General features: G+C 46.1%; 2 protein-coding genes across 4 annotated transcripts; one reads left to right on the top strand and one right to left on the bottom strand.

Moving 5' to 3' along the window:
• RNF207 (ring finger protein 207) lies at positions 1–20,434 on the top strand. Of its 3 annotated transcripts, none has more exons than XM_058161243.1 (19): positions 1–3,196; positions 9,868–9,996; positions 11,225–11,415; positions 11,766–11,895; positions 12,271–12,415; positions 13,212–13,293; positions 13,835–13,910; positions 14,880–15,005; positions 15,096–15,142; positions 15,665–15,737; positions 15,895–15,963; positions 16,286–16,354; positions 16,792–16,913; positions 17,326–17,518; positions 18,493–18,678; positions 18,782–18,833; positions 18,953–19,070; positions 19,698–19,787; positions 20,192–20,434. In XM_058161243.1, exons 3-19 carry the CDS (start codon positions 11,225–11,227, stop codon positions 20,382–20,384), a joined length of 1,962 nt encoding a protein of 653 aa, XP_058017226.1. In that variant the 5' UTR covers positions 1–3,196; positions 9,868–9,996; the 3' UTR covers positions 20,385–20,434. The 3 variants fall into 3 exon arrangements, with proteins under 3 accessions (XP_058017226.1, XP_058017224.1, XP_058017225.1); XM_058161241.1 differs by having other exon boundaries at positions 20,189–20,434; XM_058161242.1 differs by lacking the exon at positions 1–3,196 and adding an exon at positions 9,599–9,676 and having other exon boundaries at positions 20,189–20,434.
• Positions 20,435–21,928: 1,494 nt separating this feature from the next.
• Positions 21,929–26,580, bottom strand: ICMT (isoprenylcysteine carboxyl methyltransferase). The gene is made up of 5 exons (XM_058161244.1): positions 26,318–26,580; positions 25,214–25,302; positions 24,470–24,639; positions 23,517–23,734; positions 21,929–22,878 (listed from the first exon to the last, which is right to left on the bottom strand). Exons 1-5 carry the CDS (start codon positions 26,528–26,530, stop codon positions 22,696–22,698), a joined length of 873 nt encoding a protein of 290 aa, XP_058017227.1. The 5' UTR covers positions 26,531–26,580; the 3' UTR covers positions 21,929–22,695.
• Between the last annotated feature and the right edge of the window lie 1,073 nt (positions 26,581–27,653).

Below are 27,653 nucleotides of genomic sequence, written 5' to 3'. Positions count from 1 at the left end.
AATCTTCACCTTACTCACTTTGGGACTTATTTATAATCTCCTCTCTTCTCCTCCCGCCCCCGAAAACAATTTGTACGTGCCAGGAGTATGGAAGACGGTTTGGTACGTCCCTGCAGGAGTTCCCGTTCTGAGTTCCCGTTCGGCCTTAAGACTCCTCTATATTTTTGACACTTTTAACTGCGCTCAATTTTTTTCTTTTAAACCAAAAACTTATCAGTCAGTTCTTGCGGTTAACTGAATTCCGCATGGAAATCTGGTGTTTTGTTCCATTTAGACTCTGAGATTGGAATCTGGGAGAAAATAATTTGACATCCAGGCACTTTTGACCTTCCCTGCCTGGGGCCAGAAATCTCTGCCTCCCTCCCTCCTTTCTCTCTCTCTCTGTTTCACTTTTCTCCCTCTTTCTCTTTCTTTCTCTTTGTCTCACTTTCTGTCATTCTTTTTGTCTTATTCCTCTTTCTCTCACTTTTTCTTTCTCTTTCTTCCTCTCCTGTTCTTTCACTCTCTTTTTTCTCCCTGTCTCTTTCTCTTTTTCTCTTTTTTCTGTCTCTTTCTCTCTCTCTCTCTCTCTCCCAACCTCAAAACCTCCTTTGTGGTTACTACACAAGAGGGCTACAGGCCAGTAAACCCCCCTGGGTGCTGCATTACAAGAAATCCTTGACTTGCAACCGTTCCATTAGTGACCAAAGTGACTGAGAAAAGTGACTCGCAACTAGTCCTCGCATATATGACCATTGCCAAACACCCCACAGTCACGTGATCAAATCACAGGCCCTTGTCAACCAGCGATCTTCCCAAACGGCTTCCGACAAGCAAAGCCGGATTTGCTTAACGACCGTGTGGTTCACTTAACAGCTGCGCTTAAGAACCATGGCAAAAAGGCCATAAAATCGCGTGGGACCCCCTTAACGGCAGCTTTGCTTAGTAATTGAAATTCTGATCACCAGCTGTGGTCGTAATTTGAGGATTGCCCTGTCTTGTTCTCCCTGGTTTGTAACTTGCACAACAATTGGCACATGTGCGTGCCAAAAAGACTGAACAGCACTTTAATTCTGTATATATATATATATATATAAGTACATTTTTGATACCCAATAAAAATGTCTAAATTGATTAAAAAAAACCTTGTCAATTGTTTACTGCTTTAAATCTGATTTTTCAGCCAGTGGGAAGACGGAGGTGTTGCTGAGAACATGATGCTTAAAAATATTGGTTCCCATTCATTTTTTTGGATATCTAAAAATGAGTTTTGAATGAGGGTTTTAAAACTCTTCTGAACGCGTCTTTTGTATGTCATTTATTCCCGTTGCACAAAAAGCTTTGATGATCCACCCACAATTATTCTTTAGCAACAAAAAAAAAAACTTTGAAAAGTTGAGAAGAGGAGAGAAATCAGCTGGAAGTTAGCCAGATTTCATGTTTTTAATAGGGGTTTTTTGGGGGTGGGTGGGGAAATTGTTCAGCATAAATGAAAGACAGAAGGAATTTTGCTGTGCGTTGGTTTTTTGCTTTGCTTCCTTTAAGCCACTAAATCAGAGTTCAACTGAATTAACCTAGAGATTAATCTTGGGGGGGGGGGCAGAGAGACAAGAAAATGTTTATTGAAAATTTAAGGCACGGATAAATTTGAGGCATACGTTTTTTAAAAAGAGGGGAAGCGGAAGCGAGGGGATGGAAAGAGAGAAAGAGGAAGACAGAGAGAAAGAACGAGAGAGGAGAGAGAGAATGAGAAAAAGAGAAAGACAGACAGAAAGAAAGAAAAAGATGGATGAAAAGAGAAAGAGACAGTAAAAAGAGAATTTGGAAAAACAGCCATTCATTTAGCAAAAAACCCCAACGTATCTCCCTCTCCATCGCTTCCCTGCTGTCAGGACTTCTGTCAGCCATTTATCAAGCATGTGTCGGGCAGTTCCGCAGGCGCTTTGTGAATTTTCGGACGCCGCCTTCCTTGTGCATACCGTGTGCCGTCACCTCTTTCTAGAAACAGGCTGTAATTGCTTTTTGATGGCTCACTTGGGAGGTTTCAAAAGCAGACAGGTAATTAATTGCCTCAGGTGAAGAACCGCACCCCCCCCCCCCGTCTTTCTCTTTCTCACATTCCATTTCTCTGTTTTCTGTCTCTTTTTCTTTCTTTTATGCCTCTCTCGTTCTGTCTTTCTTTTTCTTTTTCTCTCTTTCTCTCTCTTTCCTTTTTTGTCTCCTTTTATCTTTCTTTTTCTTTCTCTTTCTGTCTCTTTCTGTCTCTGCTTCTTTCTATCTTTATTTTTCTCTTTCTTTCTCTGTTTTTCTCTTTCTCTCCACCTCTCTCTCTTTTTATCTTTCTTTTTCTTTCTTTTTCTTTCTGTCTTTCTCTGCCTTTCTTTTTCTCACTCTTTCTTTCTCTGTTTTTCTTTTTCTCCTTCTGTCTCTCTTTCTCTGACTTTCTCTTTCTTTCTGTCTTTCTCTTTTTCTCTTTCCATCTCTTTTCTCTCTCTCTCTCTCTCTCTCTTTCTTTCTCTTTCTGTTTCTTTCTCTCTCTCTCTCTTTCCCTGTTTTTCTTTTTCTCTTTCCATCTCTCTTTCTCTTTTTCTCTTTCTCTTTTGTTCTCTTTTTCCTTCTGTCTCTCTCTTTCTCTGCCTCTCTCTTTCTGTCTTTCTGTCTTTCTCTCTCTCTCTCTCTCTGTGTTGAATAGCACACCTGGGCTGCTCTCAGAAGTTCTTAAGGAAATACAGACAATCCTCGACATACAACAGCTCACTTAGTGACCATTCAAAATGACAACGGCTCTGAAACAAGAGACTAAGAACTGCTTTTCACATTTACAATCGTTGCTGCATCCTAGTGGTCACACGATTAAAACCGTGGCCGTAAATCAAGGACTACCTTGATATTAAATACACATAAATGTGTATTATGTGTATTAAATACACATAAAACAAATTGGAGCGTCACTTCCACCCTGAGAGCCCGTTCGGATCTTTGGCACCTGAGGCTCAAATCTGATTTTTTTGGGGGGGGGGATTTTTCCATCGTCTCGAACTCACAGCCTGCAAAAGTTTCATGGGTGAATTTTTGGGGCTGACCCAGCTCATTTTAAATGCTGTTTAGACAACCTGGTGAACCCAAAGCCAGGGGAAGTTTCAAGCGTCCAATTAGGAGCTGCAAATCCGGTTCCTCTTAACTGGGACACCGAGGGATGACTGCAGCCAAATGACAGGTGAGATTAAAACACCCGGCAAATATTTTTTTCCCCCCTCATGTAAATTTGTCGCCAGATCGAGCGCCAGGGAAGAGAGTCAACAATTGTTTTAATTACTGGCTGGAAACTCTGGGCTGACGCAAACAGATTTCTCAAATCCAGAAAGGCAGCAGGGAGGGAACCGAACCTGTTGAAAAGGATTAGAAAATTAAAAGTTAAAAAGAAGCTCTCAGCACCCCCCCTCCCCGAAGGGTCCGGGCTTAAGTGGCGATACTCGGCAGGGATTTGAGCAAAAGCCCTTTCGGCTGCGGCAATTTTTGATTTTGGGGAATTTGCCACGTCTGGGTTTGGAGGCCAGAGGAGACTTTGGCGTTGTAGATCAGGATCCTTAGAGAGAGAGAAGGAGGGAATGGGAATGAGAGGGGGAGAGAGAGAATGAGAGGGAGGGAGGAAGGGAGGGAGGTGGATGGATGGATGGATAAAGATAGTTAGATAGACAGACAGACAGACAGGTGGATAATGGATAGATAATAGATAGATAGATATGACAGACAGATAATGATATAAAGATGATGGATGGATGGATGGATGGATGGATGGATAGATAGATAGATAGATAGATAGATAGATAGATAGATAGATAGATAGATCAATGGATGATACAGACAGATAGACGGATGGATAGAATAGATGGATAGAGAAAGAGAATGGATGGATGGATAAATTGATAGATAATGATGAAGATAGATAAATAAATAGAGAGAGAGAGAGAGAGAGAATGGATGGCTGGATAGATAAACAGAAGATAGATATAGATAGATAAATAGATACACATATAATATAGATATATAGAAAAATGGATATGTAGAAGATAGATAGATAGATAGATAGATAGATAGATAGATAGATAGATAGATAGATAGATAGAAGATACAGGCAGAGATAGATGGATAGAATAGACAGATAGATAAAGAGAGAGAGAGAGAGAGAATGGATGGATGGATAAATAGGTGATAGATAGATAGATGATAGACAGACAGACAGACGATGGATGGATGGATAGATGATACAGACAGACCAACAGATAGAGAGAGAAAGAGAATGGATGGGTGGATGGATGGATGGGTAAACAGTGAATGGATAGTTAGATGATAGATAGATAGATAGATAGATAGATAGATAGATAGATAGATAGATAGATAGATAGATAGATAGAAAGAAAGAAAGAAAAATCCAGAGGGACTCGGAAGGGACCCTCCCTACTTTCTTGGGCTGTGAAGGCGAGGGGGGAGGGAGGGGGGAGAGAGGGACTTTGAGGCTTTCTGTCCATGTAACCTTCCAATCAAAACCTGGTTTCCACTCCTGGCTGCTGCCCTTATCTGATCTACCTGGCGAGGCAGACAAGAAGGAGTTTCTCTTCAGCTGCTGAGAACCTGCCCATCTGCCAAGGGGAAGATGCCTTAGATACCCCCGCAGGGCAGGGAGAAGAATCTCGGTTGGCCTCCGGTTGACGCCTCCTTCTTTCTTCACTGGAGCTCCAGGAAAATACCTGAGCCTTCTTGTCAGGCTGCAGCGAGTTTCTCCTTTCAGCAAAGAACAAAAAAAAACAAACTGTGCGATTTTTTTTTTTAAGGTTGGCATTTTCATGAACCTTCCCAGGGAACCATTTTGTAAAGTTTTACAGTTTTTAAAAAGTTTTTAAAAAGTTTTTATAAAAAGTTTTTAAAAAGTTTTTAAAAAAGTTTCTCTTAAGTTTTAAAGAAAGCAAAAGTTGTAAAAAAAATTTTTTTAAAAGTTTTCTCGTCAGAAAGTTGCAAAATGGGATCACTTGACTCCAGGACCACCGTTGTAAATATGAGTCAGTTGCAAAGTGTCTCATGACTGTAGGGATGCTGCAACGGTCATAAGTGTGAAAAATGGTCCCAAGTCACTTTTTTGTGGCGGTGTAATTTCGAATGGCCGCTAAATTCAAATTAAAAAAACCCGAACAGTTGTAAGTCGAGAACTACCTGTACTTGGCAGAGCTGCTGAACCGAGACACAAATCTTGGCTGCTTTGCAGAGGGGCCTGTTACCCCCCAAGAAGCAGGACATGGTTTAATGGTGGTTTAATCATAGCTAATACTGACTTTCAAGAAATTCTATCTCCGTATCTCTCTGGAAACCATGAGGGCTAGAAACTTAGCTTTCCCCAAAGGTAGAAGGCAGGTTCCTAGAGTGGAGTCCTGGAGGTCATCTAGTCCAGCCCCCAACTTGGAGCAAGGGGGGGGGTTGGGCTAAAAAAACCCTCCAAGGTCACTTTGACGCTTCTGTGTGTTTTCACATCAATCAAGCCAAGATGGTAGCATCTCCTTGTGGTTTTGCTTTTTTCCCTGACCTTGGGGAAACCGAGTCACGTGCCCGAGCCGCAACACGCAAGCCAGCCAGTCGCCTGGACTTGTTCCACGCAAACCCCGTGCTCAGCTCAGCCACCCACATGGCTCGCAGCGGGGTGAATAAGCAGTTTCGCTGAGTGGTTACAGAGACCGGGCGAGGCCTCCGAGCCCTGGGGAACCTGGCACCCGGCGGCCGTGCGCTCCTGCTTGAAAAGCGTGGGAAAAACAGCCCTTTTTGCCCTCCGTGGGGCTGGGCGGAGGCCTCTCTCAGGTGGCCCCAGGCAAACAATGTGCTCGGCATTCCTGGGAGAGAGTTATGGGGCCCCGATCCAAGGCCTCGGGATCCTGCTTGGAAAAGGGATTTACCCACAGCTCAGAAATGGGTGCAAGGAATTCTTTGCACAGTTTCTCTGCGGTTGTTTTTTTTTGTGGGGGGGGGGTTGTTGTTATTTTGCAAGTCCCTGGGGTGGGTGGGTGAGTTTCAAATGAGAATTAAAAAATGGAGGAAGATTGGCACTTGCACCTGCCTGCATTTTTGTCTGAATTCGCTCTCTGAAATTAGCAAAAAAATAAATAAAAATAAAATAAAAATCCCAGCTGGAAACAAGTTGGTTTCACGCTCCTTTTGGGATTTTCCAATTCTGATTTTCCAGCTGGAAACTTTAGAATGAAAAAAAATTCAGGCTGGTTTGAAGGGGTTTCGCCTGTTTTTAGAAGCGCGTTGAGCCAAAGGGTGCACAAAACATGGTCGGTTGTTAAGGGAAGCACGCAGGGCTGGTGGTGTCAGGGGGAAAAAGATGGGAGAAATTGCAAACAGAAGGATGGATTGGGATATGGGGGAAGAAACGCCGAAATAATATCTTGTGCACAAAAGTGGAATAAAAAGCTACGAAGGCTGGAGTTTAAATGTAAGAAGAGAAAGGAAGGCTAGATGGAAGAAAAGAAGGGGAGGGAGGAAGAAAGGAAGGAAGGATGGAAAGAATAAAAAAGAGCAAATGAAGGGAGGGAGGACAGAAGGGAGGAAGAGAGGAAGGAAGGAAGGGAAAAGGAAAGAAGGAAGAGAGAAGGAAGAAAAAAAAAAGAAGGAAGAAAAAAAAAAGAAAGTAAGGCTTGAAAGAAAAAGAAAGAAAGAGAGAGAAAGAAAAGAAAGGGAGGGAGGGAGGCTTGAAACAAACAAATAAAAAGAAAGGAGAGAGGGAAGAAGGAAGAAGGAAGGAAAAAGAGGATGGAAGAAATAATAAGAAAGGAAGGAATAAAAGAAGCAAGGAAAGGAGGAGGAAGGGGATAGATGGAAAGAGATGAAATAAGGAAGAGAAGGAAGAAAAAAAGAAGGAAGAAAAAAAAAAAAAAGTAAGGCTTGAAAGAAAAAGAAAGAAAGAGAGAGAAAGAAAAGAAAGGGAGGGAGGGAGGCTTGAAACAAACAAATAAAAAAGAAAGGGAGAGAGGGAAGAAGGAAGAAGGAAGGGAAAAAAGAGGATGGAAAAAAGAAATAATAAGAAAGGAAGGAATAAAAGAAGCAAGGAAAGGAGGAGGGAAGGGGGATAGATGGAAAGAGATGAAATAAGGAAAGAGAAGAGGGATAGAAGAAGGAAGGGAGTACAGAGTGAAGGAATATAAAAAAAGAATGGAACAAAGTGGGTGAGATGAAAGAAGAGAATGGACATCCCCAATTGACTGAAACAAGAAAACAAAATGCAGAGATTTAGATGATAGATAGATAGAAAGATAGAAAGATAGATAGATAAGAAAGAAAGAAAGAAAGAAAGAAAAAGAAAGAAAGAAAGAAAGAAAGAAAGAAAGAAAGAAAGAAAGAATTCTTTATTGGCCAAGTGTGATTGGGCACACAAGGAATTTGTCTTTGGTGCATATGCTCTCAGTGCACATAAAAATGTGCAAACACAAAGCAAGAAAAGAAACAAGTATTTTTGCACTGGCCCAACCTTCAATGCAGGAGGGGTGAACCTTCCTTCTCCTCCCCCCCTCCCCTCCCCTGAGAGCCACCGCCCATCCAAAGCCGGATGCAGGGCTCCCCACCCCACCCCACCCCACCCAGTGGCTGCCCTGGGTGCCAGCTGCTTCCCACCAGAGGCGGGAGGAGGTATGCACCCTGCAGCCCGAGAACGTCTCCTCAGCCCTGCGGGCAAGGGCCGGCTCCCAGTTTCGATCTGGCTGCAGCCCAGCAGGTGCTGTGAGTCATCCCGGGCTTCCTCCAACTTCTCCGCCCGTCTCGGGGGAGTGTGGCAATCCCCACTGCTTTTGTGTGCCAAAGACGCGAGACGTGGGAATTGGCAACGGGAGAGAAGCCAGGCTTGCTGCTGTGGCCTTGCCTGGGTGGGTGGGAGTAGAGAAGAGAGGAAAGTGCCGGGGTGCGGGGGGGGGGGGGGAAGGGAAGGGGGAGGGAAGCCACTTTACCATTTGGGAAAGTCACCCCTAGTTTCCCTCGGGAGGAACTGCATCCTTGCACAATAGAAGTAACTGGGCGGATCATAATCCAATAAATATAGGGAAGGGGCAAAAAAGAACATTGAGATAGACACAGAACCAAGAAATATTAAAAGGAAAAGGAATGTGTTCAATTCTTGGGAAGGGAACGAGATTTTTTTCTTTAAAGAAGTACAGAAAAGAAGACCCGTTTTAACAAAATGTATGGGGTACAGCTAATTTTTTAGCTATATTAGAGGATTAGTGATAACATACAGAACAGAACCAGAACAGAAAGAAGAAACAAAATCAAAGGACATTAGAAGAAGACTACAAGACATTAGAGAGAGAATTACAAAAGGACCCACAAAAAACAGGAACGAAAAAATAAAAATAATAAAGTAGAAAAACAAAAGCCGCTGAAAAGCCCCATCAAGTTAAGGGGAAATCTCAGCTGGGATAAAGTTAGTTCATTTGGGGTTCAGCAAGTCCTGGGTTCCAATCAAGGCCACGGTTCGCCCTTGAGGGAACCTCACTTTCTTCTCAAATAAATAAAAGATGATATAGATAATAGATACAGATGATTCAAAGGGATAGATAAATGATAATACACAGAAGAATAGAAATAGAAAGGTGGACAGATGGACTGATAGATAGACAGACAGACAGACAGGATAAATAGAAATTGATGAATGGATAGAATAGAATAGAATAGAATAGAATAGAATAGAATAGAATAGAATAGAATAGAATAGAATTCTTTATTGGCCAAGTGTGATTGGACACACAAGGAATTTGTCTTTGGTGCATACGCTGTCAGTGTAAATAAAAAGACAAGATACATTTGTCAAGAATCATATGGTACAACACTTAATGATCGTCATAGGGAAACAGTCAGTATAAATCTTAAGGATAGACAGACAGACAGACAGACAGACAGACAGACAGACAGATGATATATGATAGATAGATGATAGATAGATGACAGACAGACAGATAATAAACAGAAATTGATTGATGGATAGATAGATGATAGTAGATAGATAGATAGACAGACAGACAGATGATAAATAGAAATTGATGGATGGATGATAGAGATAGATGGTAGATATTAGATAGATATTAAATAAAATTAGATAGATAGAGAGAGAGAGAGAAAGATAGAGATCGATATATATAGAAAGATAGATAGACAGAGAGAGAGAGAGAAAGATAGAGATCGATATATATAGAAAGATATAGAAATAGGGAGGGGGAGAGAGAGAGAAATTAGACAGACAGACAGGAGAGATGACAAGACAGGTATAAGGCAGAAATCTTGGCTCATAGGCTCCCATCAAAGGAAATATCACATGCCAGTGTACCCTTTGGGGTCAATCTAGAAGACCTCTGGGGGGACCCCCTCTCCATCTTTTTCAAACCGAACCGATGAATCGGGTGGCCTTACGTGCTTCAACGCTCAGCTTCCTCATCTGCAGGGCTTCTCAAACCCAAAAGGAATCAAATGCCTTTCCGGGATCAAACGTTGCATGATCTGACCTTGGACGGTCCTTGACCGAGGGGTGGGGGGAACTTGGCCAGCCCAGCCCACCAATGGTTTGGCTTTCTTTTAAAAACCGCTTTGGTGACAGCAGAGGCCGAGATCCAAACACGGCTTGGGAAGCCCTCCAAGTGGGGGGAGAAAACACCCCCCTTCTCAGTCGGTGTGGGACACTGCCTTTCTCAACTCTGCCTGGTTTTTAATTTTTAAATTCGGGAAGGGAGGAAATTATTTTTGGCCCTCCAGGCTTAAGCCAGTAGAATTTATCTTCCTTAAAACAAACAAACAAACTATAATAATAAATTTATTATAATAACTATAATAAAATCAAGAGATGTTGATTTGTTGTTTCAGAGCTGGGCTGGCCAGCTAAAAGCCGCAGAGCTTTTGAACAGAAGTGAGGAGGGGGAAAAATCCCCTGGATCCAAGGACGAAAAAGGGGGCGAGGATTCACAGAAAAAGAGGTAGAAGCGGAAAAGAAAAGTAAGTGGTTTTGACGTTTTTTTCCCCCTGGTGCAGAGAAGGTTCCTTGGCTTTGAGCTCTGCACGGCTCGGTGGGAGTTGGGTTGAGAGGAGAGGAAAGTATTTTTATCCTGCCTTTAATTGTTGTTTTTATAAATAACTCCAGGCAGCCAAGATGTTGGGTTGATGCCAGAAATGATTCCCAGAGAAATTGAGGGAGGGTCTGTATGGCCAAGGGAGGGGGGGGGGAAGATTTGGAAATCTTCTTTTAGCATTTGCAATGTTAAAAATGCAAAAACGGAAGAGCGTCCTTCCTTCCTTCCTTCCCTCCCTCCATTCCTCTCTTCCTTTCTTTTCTATCCAACCCTTCTTCTATTCCTCTTTCCTCCCTCCCTTCTTCCTCCTCTTCCTTCTATCCTCTCTCCTCCCTCCCTTTGTCTTTTTTTTTGGTCATTTCTCCTTTTTCCTTCTTTCCTCCCTCCCTTTCTCTCCTTCTTTCTTCCCTCTCTTATTTCCTTCCTCCCTTTCTCTCCTTTCTTCCCTTTCTCCTTCCTTCCTTCCTTGCTCCCTCCCTCCCTTTCTCTCCCTTTCTCTCCCTTTCTTCCTTCCTTGCTCCCTTCCTCCTTCCCTTTCTGAATTCTGCCAGCAGAGACCGCCATGAAAGTGAGCAAACTTTTATTTGGAACATTTTACAGGGAAACTCTTGAAATAATCCATCCGAATATTTTATTTAGAAAGAGTTTTGTGTTCCCAATCCCCATTTTTTCCATCAGTAGAAAGGGGGAGTCAACATCCCCCTTTTAGAGAGGGATGAAGTTCCCCAATAGCCATGGGGGCAAAGAAGAATAACCTCACAGACAAAAGCAATCCATAAATATGCCTGTCCTTTGCAACCAGCTATAAATAAACTGGGGTTATGTTTGTGCGGGAGATGCCAAATTGCAGAGATAATCCTTCGCTGGTACACGCCAAGTTTACAGCTGCACTTCATCACAAAAGACTACAAACGAAATAACAGAAAACATTTGTGAATCCCAGATATTTCTCAGCCCAGGAGATAATAAGAATAATAATATAAACTGTTTAATATCCCGATGACTGTATAATGAATCAAAAATAAAACAAATAAAACAAGATAAAATAATAAAATTAAAAAAATAAAATAAAATAAATCTGCAGATGTCAGGGTGACACAGGTCTCCGCAGCTAGACAGAAAAATCGATTCGGTGTTTTTCTCCCGGTCTCCAGATGTCGGGTGGGATCTTCACCCCCTTGGAGAACCTGTGTGAACTCGACAACGCCAACTGCCACCCGCTGGTGTGCTTCCTGTGCCACGAGCAGTACCAGCACCCCTGCCTCCTGGATTGTTACCACAACTTCTGTGCCAGCTGCCTGCGGGGACGAGCCATCGACAGCCGTCTGGCATGTCCCCTGTGCGGGTAAGAGCAGCCTCCCTGGCTTTGTGACCGCCTTACCGGGCAGTAGGGTTGGAGTAGATGACCTCCAGGGCCCCTTCCCGCTCTAGGATCCCGCCTTCTACATTTGGCAAAGCTATGTTTCTAGCCCTCATGGTTTCTGCGGAGGGAGATAGGAAGAGCTTCTCGAAACTCAATATATTAGAGAGCTCCGATAAGTGGACGACTGTAAATGATTGTCCAGGTTCTTCTTGAAAACTGCCACCATCTCTGGATTTAATCATGGTTTGTCACGGTTAGCAGCAAATAAGCCTCCTTGAGCCGAAAAGATCTTACTTTAGAGTAACGATAGGCCAGGTTTGTCTTCCTTGCAGCTACCAGTCCGTCGTGAAAGGGAACGGGCTCCCTCCCGAAGACCAGCTGCTCAAATTTCTAGTGGACAGCTCTGGAGACTACGAAGAAGGCGTCCTGTGTGCGAATTGTGACCTGCAAAGCACAAAGCAGGTAAGACGAGATGCGATCCGGTCACCAACCAGATTGGGCAAGTCCCACCCGGAAGCATTTTGCAGGGATAAGGGGTTTCACCCACCAGGCTTACAGGATCGTAGAGTGGCGGGTGATGAGGGCCCCCCGAGGGTCATCTAGGCCAACCCCCTAACCATACAAGCTGGGGAATTCTGGGAATTGAAGTCCACTCATTTTCAAATTGCTATGCTTGAGAGACACAGCAATAGAGGATCCCTGTGCTGGAGCAGTCTATCTTAGCAGCAGTGGCTGCTCTAATTACTTCCAAGAGCCCCTTTCCAGCCTCCTTTGACCACACCTGTCTCTCCTCCTCTCCCATCATCCCCTCCAACACCCATCATCCCCTTTCCGAAGGAGCTAGACGCCATGTACTTCTGCAATACTTGCAGCCAGCCGCTGTGTGCCAAGTGCCGCGACGAGACCCACAAGGCCAGGATGTTCTCCCGCCACGAGATTGTCTCGCTGAGCAAACGGGCAAAGGAGGTCCATAAGAAATGCCGTACGTGCTCAGAGGCTACGTTCTCATGCATGACCCTTGACCCTCGCCCCCAAATCCTGCCAAGCCCGACTTCTTTGCAGCAGGAAAGAACCAAAGGAATTCTAAAATTGTAGAACTGTAGAATCATTGAATTGGAATCCTGGAATTGTAGAGTCACAATCATGACTCTGAATCAAATTCAGAATTGTAAAATTGTAGAATCGTAGAATTATGGAATCTTAAAATCGTAGCTTCACAGACTCAGAATCATAGAACTGTAAAATCATAGAATCATAAAATCGTAAGAATTACAGAATCATAGAATTGTAGAATAATAAGAATCAGAATCATAGAATTGTAAAATCGTAGGATGATAAAATTGTAAGAATTACAGAATCAGAATCATAGAATTGTAGAATCAGAATAGTAGAATCATAGAATCTCAAATCATGGAATTATAGGGTTGTAGAATCATAAAAACATAATCATAGAATTGAAGAATCGTAGAATCATAGAATGAGAATCATAAATAGGGCTGGTGGAAGGGAACTTTGAAGGTCTTCTAGTCCAACCCCTTGCCTAAGGCAGGAGTTGTTATAATTTATAATTCATCCTTATTATGTTCACATTTTGCTTCCCACGTCCTCCATCTACGATCTTCAAATGGAATCTGAATTTGCAACCAAAGCGAGAATTCATTTGACACTCGGTTCTTCTTTTCTGAGGCTCCAATTTTACAGTACAATTTTTTTTGGGGGGGGGAGGGAGCTGCAACCCAGAATTATAAATCCTCTGTTGCATTTTCTCTCTTTTCCAGCCCTCCACAAGGAATTGTACATCATGTTCTCTACGGAGAAAAAATCCATGCTTTGCATTAACTGTTTTCGAGATATGCCTGTGTAAGTTTGCAATTTTTCAGAATCAAGCATTTTAAGGGCTTTAAAATTTAATTCGGATTTAATTTAATTCATAAAAATTAAATTAAATTTAAACTTTAATGGACAGCCTGAAAGGCTATAGGGTCTCCTGCTAGAGCAAGTAATTGGATTACTGAGACCTCCAATATTTTATTTCATTTTATTTGTTAAACATGTACAAAACAACAGGTATAATATTCTGCTATTTAAAAAATAGAAGGTCTTTCCAGTTCCATTAGGGAAACAAAAAAAACCATCATTTTGGATCATGTAGATTTAGAAACCTGTAGAGGAAGTCCTTGACTTACGACTGTAACCAAGATTTCTATTTTAATTGTAAGCCCTGACAGTGTATAGAGTTAGCCAGGGGAACTTCCCGACACTTGATATTCAGATTTTTTAAAAAAATCTGTGAGACTTTTAAGAGAAAGAGCGAGCAGCGAGCAGTGTGCTGCCCACCCAAAAAATACCTAAAAAGCACATAATTCTATTTCCGCCCCCCCACCCCCAAACTCTCTTCCAGGGAGAGCCGAGCTCACTGCATCGATATCGAGACGGCCTACATGCGAGGTTGTGAGAAGCTGGACCAGGCTGTGATGGTAAGTAGGGAGGATTTAAGAAATATTTCTGGGGCTGAAAATGGCTTTTATTCGCCAAACTTCCTGCCTCTGTTTCTGAGGTTTTAGAGTCGGAGGGTGGAGATGACTTTGGAGAGCATCTAGTCCAGCCTCTGGCGAGGGCGGGAAGGATGTGGCACAACTGGGATTAGCCCATGCTGAGACCACACGTGGAAAAGCGATTGGATGTCTTAGTTTTTCCTTCCTTCCTTTCTCCCTATTTTTCCTTCCTTCCTTCCTTCTTACTTTCCTTTCCTCCATTTCCTTTTCCCTTTTCTTCCTTCCTTCCATTTTCCTTCTTCCCTCACTTTTCCTCGCTTCCTTCCTTCCTCTTCTTCCTTCATTTTCTTTTTCTCTTTCCTCTCTCCCCCTTTCCTTCCTTTTCCAATTGTTCTCTCCTCCTTCCCACTCTTGTCTTTTCCTTCTTCCCTCCCTTTCTCCATTCTTTTCTCCCTTTCTCTCCCCTTCCTCCCTCTCTTCCACTCTCTCTCCATTCCTCCCTCCCTTTCTCCTTCCTTCCTTCCTCCCGTTTATTTCCTCCCTTCCTTCCCTCCTCCCTCCCTGTCTCTCTCCATTCCTTCCTCCCTCTTTCTCCTTCCTTCTTTCCTCCCTTTTATTTCCTCCCTTCCTTCCCTCCTCTCTCTCACCCTCTCTCTCTCCATTCCTCCCTCTTTCTCCTTCCTTCCTTCCTCCCCCCACTCCGTGATCGCCAGGGCTTCCCTCCCTTGCGAGAAAAAGTTTCCCAAACGGGGCCCTTTTTGCAAACTTCACCCTGGCCCCCTCCGAAGGGCCAACTCCGGGTGCCAGGACCCAGAAGACTCGGGTTCGAGAGTCAGCCAACCATGGCTGGCAAAGCCTGGCTCCCCGTAAAACTTCCCCAGGGAAGGTTGTTCTTACAGAGCGGGGAGCTTTTGAAGGCAGCCGAGTCCCACACGGTTCCGTCCCTGGCAGGCGGTGAAGGAGCTGCAGACGTCCACCCGCGAGGCCATCGTCCTCCTCAAAGCCATGATTGAAGAGGTCCGGAACAGCGCAGACGAGGAGTTATCGGCCATCAATGCCCTCTTCAGCAGCATGCAGGTGAGGCGGCCCCCCCCTGTGGTCGCCTGTGGCCGACACTGCAGGGCTGGCAGTCCTGCCCAATTCCTCGTTTCCGTTTCCTTCTCCTAGGAGAAACTGGCCGAGAGGAAGAAGACTCTCCTAAAAGCTGTGCAGAGGTAAAGATTTGCGCCCCGGGGAGAACCGGACAGCGACCTCTACGGAGGTAGTCCTCCACTTACGACCGCCTGTTTAGTGATCGTCCGAAGTGGCAGCGGGACTGTAAAAAAAAAAAAAGGAGACTTCAATTTTTCACACTTACGACCATTGCCGTTGCAGCATCCTTGTGATCAAAACGCTCAGCAATGGACTCATACTTACGACGGTCGCAGTGAAACACACACCCCCGGGGTCACGTGGTTCCCCCCTTTTTTGCGACCGGTCGTCAAGTCCCTTTTTTCCAGCACTGCTGCAGCGTTGAACGATTCTCACAAACACAGGGGTTTGCTGCGACCGTTGTAACTGCAAGGACCAGGGGGTTAGGGTGAGGGGTTGGACTGGATGACCTCCCGGTGTCCCCTTCCCGTTCTATCCTTCCCTGCTTCTCTTCCTTCTCGCTCTCTGCTGCAGAGCTCTCTCTTTTTTGAGAGAAAACAGCCTGAAAAATGGCTTTTTTAAAAAAAAAAAAAAATCATTTCTAGCCAGTACGAAGAAAAGGAAAAAGCTTTTAAGGAGCAGCTGGCACACCTGGCTTCTCTGCTGCCAACCCTCCAGGTAAGGATAGTCCAATTTCCCCCCCCCCCCCCAGCCTCCCCCCTTTGCACCAAGATATCCGGGGAAGGAAGCCCCCCTTGCGTTTCCCTCTTTTGCAACCCCTTAAATTTCCTTTTTTTTTTCTTTTTTCCAAACGGCGCCTATTTTCTGACTTTAGGTGCACCTGGTGACCTGTTCTGCGTTTCTCAGTTCGGCCAACAAAGCCGAATTCCTGGATTTGGGCTACGTAAGTCGAATTTCCCTTCCCTGGGAGGGTCGGGAAACATGCAGAGACTTGAACCCGGGGCTTCGAGAGGCTTAAGGGACAGAGTCCCCGGGGTCACGTGATTTCCTTTTGTGACCTTCGGACCAGCGAAGTCGAGGGGGAAGCTGGATTCCCTTAACAACCCTGTGACTCACTCAGACAAAGGCAGCGATTTCACTTAGCAACAATGGCCAGATAAAGGGAGTGAAAATGGGGGAAAGCAAACTCACTCAACGAATTTCTCACTTAAGCCGCATAAATGTTGGGGCTGGTTTGTGATTTGAGGGGTTGCTTTTGATTCCAGCAACTCATGGAGCGCCTGCAAAGGATTGTCAAACAACCCCATCGGTTGAGACCGTCCCAAACTAGCAAGGTGAGATAAACCTGGATACTGCAGATAAACCCTGATAATTGGTTTATTGAGAGAGAAGGTAAGCTAACAGGCCTGTCTGAGCAAAATTCTCATCCTCCCTCCCTCCCTTTTCTTTCTTTCCTTCCTCCCTTTTCTTTCCTTCTTTCCTTCCTTCCTTTTCCTTCTTTCCTTCCTCCCTTTTCTTTCCTTCTTTCATCCCTCCTTCTTTCCTTCCTTTTGCTTCCTCCCTTCCTTCCCTTCCTCCCTTCTTTCCTTTCTTCCTCCCTCCCTCCCTCCACTTCCTTTTCTCCCTCCATTCCTTTCCTTTTCCTTCCTCTCTTTTTCTTTCCTCCCTCCCTCCCTCCCTCTTCTTTCCTTTCCTTTCCCTTCCTCCCTTTTTCTTTCCTCCCTCCCTCTTCTTCCCTTTTCTTTTCCTCCCTCCCTCCCTTCCATTCCAGATCAACAGCGAATACCGGGCTGAGTTTGCCCACTGCCTGGAGCCTCTACTGCCCTTGTCCCCACGCCGGTCTGTGGTGGGCACCGCAGGAGCCATTGGACCTGGCCTGAGCAACAGCAACATGTACGGCTCTTGTTCAGTGGGCACCCTAGAGGTCACTTAGCCCATTGCAGCAACTGGACCTGACTGCATCGTCTCAGCTTCCTCCTTATTGGATAGCTAGGCACCCGGCTGAAGCAGTGGCAGCCACTCAAGTCGTAGGGGGGGAGGGTCTATGTGGCAAGGAGGTTCCCCCCCCCCCCGCCCCGAAACTAAGAAGACTTAGGTAGCCGCTCTCTCCAATCATCTCTTTTGCTTGGAGGACTAAGTTAGCCAGTTAGTGGAGTTGGGATAATTCAGGGCCTCTTAACCATGGCTGGACTTCAACTCCCAGAATTCCCCAGCCGTCTACCTGTCCCAGGTACTTGGGAAGGAGTCAAGAGGTGGAAAAAAAACCTGCCAAATTCGGTCTAAAGTGTCCGATTCTGCATTTTAGGATGTCTGGGGGTCCTGGCTCCAAGACCCTCTTAGTAGCCGGCTGTTCGGCGTCCCATGAAAAGATGCCCCTGGCTGGATCGCCGGTAAGGAAGGCCACGATGCACCGATACATCAGCACCAAAGTCCTTTTAGCCGAAGGGAGAGAGTCGCCCTTCACCGACCACTGTCGGGACTACGAGAACATGTATCGGGTAAGGATGGCGGGACCGGGGAAACCCCGCTTCCGTTCGATGGGTCTTTGCCTCCTTCGCTTAACGACCGCCGCAAGAAAGGCCGTAAAACCAGTCAAGATGACTGAACGATCAATCGCAGGTTCGATTGCAGTCGTTAAATTGAGGACTCCCTGTACAAAAAGTGAAGAAAAGTATGGAAGTAGTCCTCAATTTACGGCCATTTGTTTAGCGAAGTTACCACAGTGCTGAAAAATGACCTGGAGCCAGTCCTCGCATTTACGACGGTTGCACCCCCATGATGACCTGATCCAAATTTCAGGTGTTTGGCAATTGACATGTATTTATGATGGTCGTAGCATCTCGTGTGTGTGTGTGTGTGTGTGAGATATGATCACCAATTTGCAACCTTCCCAGCCAGCTCCCGATGAGTGAAGACAATGCAGGAAGCAGATTCGCTTAATGACCACGGGATTCACTTAACAACTTGAGTGATTCGCTACCAAACGGTGACAAAAAAAAAAAAAAGGTTGTAGGATTGGGCTTGACTCACTTAGCAACTGGCTTGGTCAGCTGTGGAAATTGTTGGTTGTAAGTCGAGGACTGCCTGTATTATATCGGGATAACGTTTCATAACGTAGGATTCTACGTAGAGTCACATCCCAAAGAGGGATTCCTCTTGTGGAATTTGAGGGCTGCTTTTTAGTTAAATTGGATCTTTGAAACGTTCTTCCCAGCAAGAACTGGCTTGAGAGTTTAGCACATAGGATTGTAGGGCTGGAAGGGACCTCGGAGGTCATCTAGTCCAACCCGCTGCTTAAGACAAAAAAGATTTTATACGATCCCACTCAAACGGCTCGTCTCGAAATCCTCCCGCGACGGAGCGCCGAACTTGGGGAGTTTTTAAATTAAAATAAGAGATTAAAATTCTAGCGGGCCTCGGGTTGGCTTCACATCCTTTCCCGCCCTTTCCCCACGCCGTGGTCCCTCGACAGGCGCTACAGACCGAGATCCAGAGCTTGAAAGACCAAGTGCAGGAGCTCCACCGCGACCTCACCAAACACCACTCCCTCATCAAGACGGAGAACATGGGGGAAATCCTGCAGAAATCCCTCCAGATGGACGTCCAGATCGCGTCCGAATTCTCCTCCGTGGAAATGAGACGGACCGAGTTTGAAGAGGTACTCCATCCCTGGCTCTTTAATTCCCTTTTGTGGCAACTCTCGAACTCACCGCCTTGGCTGAATTCTCTCCCTTCCCTTTTCTCTCTTCTTCTCGCCGCAGACCTGGGAGGAAACCTACCAGCGGGTGGCCAACGAGCAAGAGATTTACGAAGGTGAGGGGTCTCTCGACCTCAAGACCTTCCTCTTGGACAGAGGTTCCTCTGAGCACGTGCAGAGTTGGTGATGTGGGGGGGGGGCGCAAAGCCTCAGGAAGGAAACTTCTCTCCTCCAGCCCAGCTCCATGACCTGCTGCAGCTGAGACAGGAGAACAGCTACCTGACGGCCATCACCAAGCAGATCGCCCCCTATGTCCGCTCCATCGCCAGGGTCAAGCAGCGGCTGGAGCCCAGGTGAGGAGACCCACCCCTCCCCCACCGGGTTGATCAATCAATCAATCAATCAACTCAGCTCCTGGCCCATGGCTGGTGGTCTGCTTTGTGCTTCCTTTCCTTCTTTCTCCTTCCATCCTTTCCTCCCCTCTTCCTTCCTTCCTTCTCTCCTCCCCTCTCTCCTTTCCTCCTTCTCTCATTTCCTTTCCTCCTGTTCTTTCCCTTCTCTCCTTCCATCCTTTCCTCCCATCTCTTCCTTTTTTCCTTTCCTCCCTTCTCTCCTTCCTTTCCTCCTTTTCTCTCCATCTCTTTCCTCCTTCCCTTACTTCTGCTTTCCTTTCTTCCCTTCCCTCCCTCCTGCATATATCCATCCATCTCTTTTTCTCTCATCTTTTTCTATGTTCTTTTCCTTTCCTTCCTCTTTCTTTCATTCTTCCCCCCTCTCCCTCATTCTCCATTAATTGAAGGATCAGAGCCCCCACTGTGAATGCCCGCCCACCCCTTCGCATCATTTGTGGCACCCATCCCACCCACTCATTCCCTGGGCAACCAAGTGCAGTGGTCTTTGTGACTTCTTGGGGGTCTTTTCCGGGCCGGTGGGAAGCTCCCCTGGGGTTCACTCGGACCTCCCCCCCTTCCGTTTCCCAGGTTCCAGGAGTGGAAAGAGAAACCAGATCAGCTGGAGAGCCTGCTCAAAATCTACGAAGACGGACCCCTCCCAGCCGAGGCTCCACCCAGGTAATCGATCGATCCGAGGGAATCCATGAACCTTGTCCGTGCTTTATTTGAAACACACAGGTAGTCCTCGACTTAGGACCACCACGGAGCCCGAAATTTCCATGGCTAAGCGAGACAGTTGTGGGGCAAGTTTGGCCCCATCTTACCACCGTTGCTAAGCGATTCACTGCGGTCGTTCAGTTAGCAACACGGCCGTTAAGCGAATTGGGCTTTCCTCCTTTGACTTTGCTGGTCAGAAGGTCGCCAAAGGTGGGGGACACTGCAGCCGTCATAAATACGGGTCAGTTTCCCCAAACGCCTGAATTTCAGTCACTAAACGAACGGTTGTAAGTCAAGGACTACCTATCTTTGGCTTGATTCTTGCCTCGTCTTTTTTTCTCCTTTCTGCGGAACAATCTCAGTAGCACCGGCAGAGAGTGGGCACCTAAGCCAGAAGCACAGATGCTCGGCCCGTCCGCCATGGACCCGCAGCCGAAAAGCACCGAGGGCTTCAAAAACAAGTTGAAAACCAGGGCCGAGACCCTCTCGGAGCCCACCGGAGCCCCTGCAAGTCTAACCAAGGAAGGAGACCTGGAGACGCAGCTTCTTTTGCGTTGAGGGTGCAAAATTTTCCTTTTGGAGGAAATATATATATATATATATATCTATTTATGTAGGTCTTTGGTTATTCGGGTTTTCTCCTGTATAAAATTGGAAGTGTCTTGGCGACGTTTCAACGAAGTCTCATTCGTCATCTTCAGGCTGGTGTTATCAGCTTCGTGCTTCTAGGAGCTTTTAGGAGCAATTTTTAAAAAAAATTTGCATTTATATCCCGCCCTTCTCCGAAGACTCAGGGTGGCTTACACTATGTTAGCAATAGTCTTCATTCTATTTGTATATTTATATACAAAGTCAACTTATTGCCCCCCCAAAAATCTGGGTCCTCATTTTACCTACCTTATAAAGGATGGAAGGCTGAGTCAACCTTGGGCCTGGAGGGACTAGAACCTGCAGTAATTGCAGGCAGCTGCTGTTAATAACAGACTGTCTTACCAGTCTGAGCCACAGAGGCCCTTGCTGGCCTTTTCCTGGCCTTGCTCGACAATTTGCAATTTAAAAGATTTCGAAACATCATTTTTGCAATTTAGAAAATCTACAGGCGGTGGGGTCTTAAAACCGGTCTCCCCATCCGCCTGACCTCTTGGGTTCCGCTGCTAAAATTAAATTAGCCTGGTGTTTTTGGATTAAGGTATTAAGATTTCCCAAGGCAAGGCTGACCTGATCTCCTTCGTTAAGAGAGCTTCTAATTCCCACCCGGCATTTTCCAGTTGCAAGACATTAAAAAAAAATTATTTCTTTTAGCTTTTGTCATCCTTGCAACCTGACTGGGAAAAAAACCAACAACAAGAAGAAAGGAAAGTGAAAAAGCGAAAATTAGATTTAGTTAAAGAAAAAATCTTAAAATTGCTTCCTCCTACAAGTTTCACCATCACACAAAAAGGCCTCCACCCCCGTTTCTCTTCATTTCAAACGTACCTCGGGCGTCATTAAGAGAGACAGACAGTGGGTGTCTATTAAAAACTCTATTGCAACAGACTGCGCTAAAATCTACCCAAGCGATAATTTTGCTAGCTTTTAAAGCCCCCGCCGCCACTCCTCTCCCGATAATAACCACCACGAACAGAATAACTCCCTCCCCCAAAAAACGTAATAAATTTATCTTTGGTTTGTAACCAGAACAGAACTGTGCCATAGGAAAAGTTTTGAGGAAGAAAAGGAGGTGCGTTCGGTTATTACCAACTTGTGTTTGTGCAAAGTTAGAAAAAAAATTCACCGTGGCCTTTTACGGAAAAGTTGACATGGACAAGTAAATGAAATTAAAATGGAAAAAAGAGAAACGGAGGTTCCAGGAACAGCAAGGAATGTCAAAAAAAAAAAAAAAGCCAAAATAACGATAATATAATTTTTAAAAAACAAGGAAGGAAACAGGTGTAGAAATCGACACGTATATCAGATTTGCCATCAAAGTTTTGCATAAGTGATGGGGGAAAAAACCCAAAAGTTGCTTTTCCCCCCCACAAAAAATTCTCTTTTGGGGGGGAGACCAAAATTATTGCAGGTGGTTAGAGGAAGGGAAAAAAATAGAGATTTTATGCTGCAAGTCAGCTGGATGCAAATTTTATAACTTATAAAATTAATAATTTTCCCAAAAGAGTTTTAAGATCAGGCTTCAAACGGCCGGATGCGAATTTCACAACTTATATAAAAACTAATTTATATATATATTTTTTACAAAAGATTTTAAGATCAGGTTTCAAACAGTGTCAAACGGCCGTAAGAAGGGCAAAGGGGAAAAGATTTGAGATTTTCATGATTTTTTTTGTGGGGGGAGGGAAATATAATCTGCAGGAATTTTTTTTCCTCAGTAATCTTTTGATCTAAGCTGGGATTTGAACTCGGGGCGAGATGTAAGTGACGAATAGCAAATTTTCTTTTTTTTTAAAAAAAGAAAAAAAATACTTATGGCTCGGTCAGGAGAACTCTAGGCAGCCCCGTAAATCCTCCAACAAAGTTGTTTTTTTTTAAAAGGAATCACTAGAGCAGGGGGTCTCCAACCTTGGCAACTTTAAGACTTGTGGACTTCAACTCCCAGAATTCCTCAGCCAGATGTGTGTGTGTTTCTTTTTCTCTTACCTTCCAAAGTGGAGAGATTCCAGAGGAAGGGATTGCAAGAGAGTAAGCAAAGCTGGCTGAGGAATTCTGGGAGTTGAAATCCACAAGTCTTAAAGTTGCCAAGGTTGGAGACCCCTGCTCTAGACTTTTTTGAGCCCTCTGCACGTGCTCAGAGGATTTTCCCCAGGCTTAGCGAAAACCGAGGCAGGATGTAGGCCCCCCCACCCCATGCCAGCGTTACGGGATGTCTCGTGTCTCAAAGTTCGATTTTGAAGCCATGGATAAACGGGAGTCCGGAGGGCACCTTCTCCTTATAGGCTAAATATTCTTCTCCGAAAAAGTGGATCAGGGCCCGTTCTTCCTCTTCTACCCGGTCGCGGAAAAAACGCCAGGAAACCAGGGTGTAGCCGATCAGGCAGACGGGGTTGCAGAGAAGTACCTGAAAGTGAGAAAAAATGAGAGGAAAAAATGGTGGGGTTTTTTTTGGGGGGGGGGATTCTCTTCTGGATTGGCATCCTCAAGGGGATGTTGAAACGGTCATAAGTGCGAAAATTGGTCGTAAGTCACTTTTTTCAATGTGGCCTCTCAACTCGCAAAGCATCCCGGGCCTGCTCTAGAGTTGTCATAGGCCACGGGGATGGGAAACCTGTGAAATAACACAGCAGTCAAAGATAGATGCACATTCCACGCTTATCTCTCTCAAGGCTGTATCCCAGGGTTACCTACAGCAGCCGAGGAGAGTGACCTTTACAGAAAGTGCTCTGTTGGCGAATGTGATTGCTGACACACCCTGGGGGAAGGGGTGAAACAGGGTCATGATTGGAGCGTAAATTACATAGGGTCACAGCTGGCTTCCCACTGGCTTCACTTGGGAATGTGCCGACATGAAGCTCCTAATAAATAACTGGATTTCTTTTGAAGCTTGGCTGAGACTCATGATTTAATTAGGGCATCCGTCAGAAACCTGACATTGTTGTAACTTCGGACAGTCACTAAATGAACAGCTGTTAAGTGGAGGACCGCCTGCGATTAATTTGTTAAACAAATCCCATTTTTTTTACGGCGATCTGACCCTACCTGAGTTCCGATGCTCCAGGAGAACCACCCGACGTATGAAGGGTGCCGACACCAGCCGTACACACCCCGTGTCACCAGCCGGTGCGACTCCGCTTTCTCGTTCTGGACGATGTGGTTGAAATTCGAGCCAGCGGTCAGCATGGCCGCTTTGCGTAAGAAGTCGCCCAACACGACCATTAGCAGCCCGGCGGAGCTGAGCCAAGCCACCTGCTTCATTTCTGTAAAACAGAGATGGGCGTTTCAAAAAATGGGCCTCGACTTACAAGAGTCTGTTTAGTGACAGCTCAGAGTTACAAACGGCAGAGAAAGGACTTTGCTGATTTGGAAAACAAAGGAAAAGCGTTTTGTTATCTTGCTGGTGTGTGTATCTCTCTCTCTCATCTGTCATCTGTCTATCCTATCTATCTGTCTGTCTACCAACCATTTGTCTGTCTGTCTCTATTTATCTATCATCCATCCCTCCATCTACCTACCTACCATCCACCCGTCTGTCTAACTCTATCTATCTATCTATCTATCTATCTATCTATCTATCTATCTACCTACCTACCTACCTACCTACCTACCTACCTACCTACCATATCTATCAACGATGCATCCATCCACTTATCTACCTACCATCCATCTGTCTATCTACCTACCTAACATGATTGTGTCTGTCTCACCTGTATCTATCTTCTAACCTACCTACCATGACTGTTTACCTACCTACCATGACTGTCTCACTGTTTGTCTATCTCTCATCTATCTATCTATCTATCTATCTATCTATCTATCATCTATCTATCTATCTATCTATCTATCTATCATCTATCTATCTATCTATCTATCTATCTATCTATCTATCTATCTATCTATCTATCTATCTATCTATCATCTACCTATCATCTATCTACCTACCATGCCTGCCTGCCTCTCTCTCTCTCTCTATTATGATAAATCCAAGTATCCACCTGGGAAAATGAATTTTTCCACGGTGAACTCGATCCACGAGGAAAGAGCAGCCACGTTATATTCGAAACTGTGGTTGAGCAGGAAGGAATCCAGAGAGAGGCTTCGGGGGTTGTTGACTGCCGTGACCAAATATTCTGAATAATGGAATAGAGACAACGAACACATGTACCTGCAAAGAGGGAGGCAAAGAAAGTGAAGCACAATTGAGAAAATAAATCTCTTTTAAACTTCAAGAAAATCCGCTCCCCCCCTGCCCCAAAAAATCCAGCCAGGTTTTCCTGTATTGTCAACAATAGGATCAGCAATTAATCAACCAGCTTTTATTAAAATCTAGTTTGAGTATCACGTGATTTATTTGTTTATTTATTAAATTTGTTTGCCGCCACTCTTGTTGCAAGGCGACCTAGGGCAGTTTCGTTTAGTGTCGATTTGTGACACTTTGAGGGTTCTCTTATCCAGCCACACAGCCTGGGTGATAATCATAATGATCATTTTGTTATTTGGATGTTAAAACACCCACTTGGTTCAAGTTTTCTTGTGCTTATAACACCAGTTTGCAGTAACAGATAAGCACAAATGTAATTTTTTTTATTACAGATAGTCCTCGATTTACAATCCTAGACTTGAAAGTTTCAAAGAGAAAGGGATCTTAAAGAGACTATAGAATCCTAGGGCTGGAAGGGAGATCTTATAATCCAGCTCCCTGCCCAAATCCCCTAGTCCCCAAAAATGGTTATTCTTACCAGCCAAAATGTTTCCATGAAGACTGTCTGAAGCTGAGCAGCAAGCCGCAGCCGAATGCAAAGCCCAGGAAACAGGCCCGGATTGCTATCTGCAAGAAAGAGGCTGCTATGGTACCAGTAGAGCTACTTAAGGCAGCTGGTGGGAAGGATTGTAGGCAAACAGGATGCATTAAGTCAACACTACGTGCCTCAAATTAGGCGATTCGGCTTCTTTGGTCTAGCCAAGTTGTACAGTCCTTGACTTACAATGTGTACAGGCAGTCCTTGACTTATGACTGCCATTGAGCTGAACATTACTATTGCAAAGTGACAACGTTGTTAAGGACTTTTGCGACCTTTCTGGCCACATTTAAATGAATACTGCAATTATTATACAAAAAAGGGATCGCTGTGACCCAAGGGCAACCGCAGCCGTCACAAATATGAGACAGTTGCCAAGCATCTGATCACGTGATTGCAGGGATGCTGCAACGGTTGCTAAGTGTGAGAAACAGTCATATTTAGAAGGGACCTCAGAGGTCATCTAGCCCAACCCCTCTCTGCCCAGTGCAGGAATCCCCCAAAACATAAAAGAGAATCCTAGTCTAGAACATTTACAAGGGGTCTGTGAGGTCATCTAGCCCAGCCCCACCTTCCCCCAGTGCAGGAATCCCTTTTAACAAGCTGAATCCTAAACTGGAATATTTGAAAGGGACCACCGAGGTCATCTAGCCCAACCCCCGGGGAGTTAAACTAAGCCAAAATTAAGCCCCTCCCTCCCCATTTTGGATCTGACCCACTCCTTGTGGGAGTTACAAAGTCTGGAAAAGAATCCTCTGTACATGCTCAGGAGCCCCCCCTCCCATTCCAAGGCAAATAATCCATTCAGGCAGGAAACAGCAGAGAAAAAGATGCTCTAAACCCCTCCCTCTCCATTTTGGTTCTGACCCATTCCTTGCGGGGGTTGCGAAGCCTGGAGTCAAAAGAATCTCTGTACATGCTCAGGAGACCCCGCCCTCCCATTCCAAGGCAAATAATCCATTCAAGCAAAAAACAGCCAAGATGCACTAAGCCCCGCCCCTCCAAGGACCAGGGGGCGTGGCCTCGCGGAGCCCCGCCCCTCACCTGGTACATCCCGCCCGGCGCTCGGCCCCAGGCCAATAGGAGCGTCGCGTTGGCGCCGGCGACGTGGAGGGCCAGCGCTGCTCGGCCTTGGAAGCCGGCCCGGAGCAGGAGCGGCACGGCGGCCACCACGGAGCCGCCCAGCAGGAAGGCGGCCAGGCTGGTGCGCGCCTCGGCCCCGCGGAGCCAGCCCGCCCTCCGCTGCTCGCCGGCCATGGCGGACGGCCCGAGGCCCGCCCCGCCCCGCTCTCGCGAGACTTCCCGCGCGAGCGGGGCGTGGCCGGCCCTCCCTGTCCCGCCCGCAAGCGCCGCGAGTTAGCAGAACCATAGAGATATGAAAAGTATAGAGCTGCCCCCGCATTCATTCATCCAAGCTGCTCCTGGAGAGACGGAAAGTAGGGATAAAGAAAAATATAGAGATACGAAAAGAATAGAGCAGCCCAAGGGCTATTTCTGAGTTCCCTTCCTAGCCCACTCGCAGCGCCTTGAGTCCCATGGGGCTACGCCGGGAGCACATGGGAGTTGGAGTCCTTTTGCAATCTGGAGGTGCTTTCCTGCAAGTTTGGACGGTTGTGCGGTGTTTGGCAGCCTGGAGACTGGCTGCACTAAGCCCTGCCCTCCAAGGACCAGGGGCGTGGCCTCGCGGAGCCCCGCCCCTCACCTGGTACATCCCGCCCGGCGCTCGGCCCCAGGCCAATAGGAGCGTCGCGTTGGCGCCGGCGACGTGGAGGGCCAGCGCTGCTCGGCCTTGGAAGCCGGCCCGGAGCAGGAGCGGCACGGCGGCCACCACGGAGCCGCCCAGCAGGAAGGCGGCCAGGCTGGTGCGCGCCTCGGCCCCGCGGAGCCAGCCCGCCCTCCGCTGCTCGCCGGCCATGGCGGACGGCCCGAGGCCCGCCCCGCCCCGCTCTCGCGAGACTTCCCGCGCGAGCGGGGCGTGGCCGGCCCTCCCTGTCCCGCCCGCAAGCGCCGCGAGTTAGCAGAACCATAGAGATATGAAAAGGGTAGAGCTGCCCCCGCATTCATTCATCCAAGCTGCTCCTGGAGAGACGGAAAGTAGGGATAAAGAAAAATATAGAGATACGAAAAGAATAGAGCAGCCCAAGGGCTATTTCTGAGTTTCCTTCCGAGCCCCCTCGCAGCGCTTTGAGTCCCATGGGGCTACGCCGGGAGCACATGGGAGTTGGAGTCCTTTTGCAATCTGGAGGTGCTTTCCTACAAGTTTGGAGGGTTGTGCGGTGTTAGGCAGCCTGGTGACTGCTTGCACTAACCCTATTGGCATTTAGAAGCTGGGGTCCCTAGTGGGACCTCCACCCCAGTGCCTGATGCTCCCCCTTCAGCC

This window comes from Ahaetulla prasina, chromosome 18 (genome assembly GCF_028640845.1).
Source record: "Ahaetulla prasina isolate Xishuangbanna chromosome 18, ASM2864084v1, whole genome shotgun sequence".
Taxonomy (NCBI): domain Eukaryota; kingdom Metazoa; phylum Chordata; class Lepidosauria; order Squamata; family Colubridae; genus Ahaetulla; species Ahaetulla prasina.
The sequence above is the reverse complement of the archived record's forward strand: the minus strand, read 5'-3'. Positions and strand labels throughout refer to the sequence as shown.

Bases quoted from the DNA above. Each gene is read 5' to 3' on its own strand.
- RNF207 (XM_058161241.1), top strand. From the start codon at position 11,225: ATGTCGGGTGGGATCTTCACCCCCTTGGAGAACCTGTGTGAACTCGAC. The intron at 15,738-15,894 runs GTAAGGATAGTC...TTCTGACTTTAG, and splicing joins CTCTGCTGCCAACCCTCCAG to GTGCACCTGGTGACCTGTTC. The intron at 18,679-18,781 runs GTACTCCATCCC...TTCTCGCCGCAG, and splicing joins GACGGACCGAGTTTGAAGAG to ACCTGGGAGGAAACCTACCA.
- ICMT (XM_058161244.1), bottom strand. From the start codon at position 26,530: ATGGCCGGCGAGCAGCGGAGGGCGGGCTGGCTCCGCGGGGCCGAGGCG. The intron at 25,303-26,317 runs GTGAGGGGCGGG...TCTTTCTTGCAG, and splicing joins CGCCGGGCGGGATGTACCAG to ATAGCAATCCGGGCCTGTTT. The intron at 23,735-24,469 runs GTGGATACTTGG...TCTGTTTTACAG, and splicing joins GGAAAAATTCATTTTCCCAG to AAATGAAGCAGGTGGCTTGG.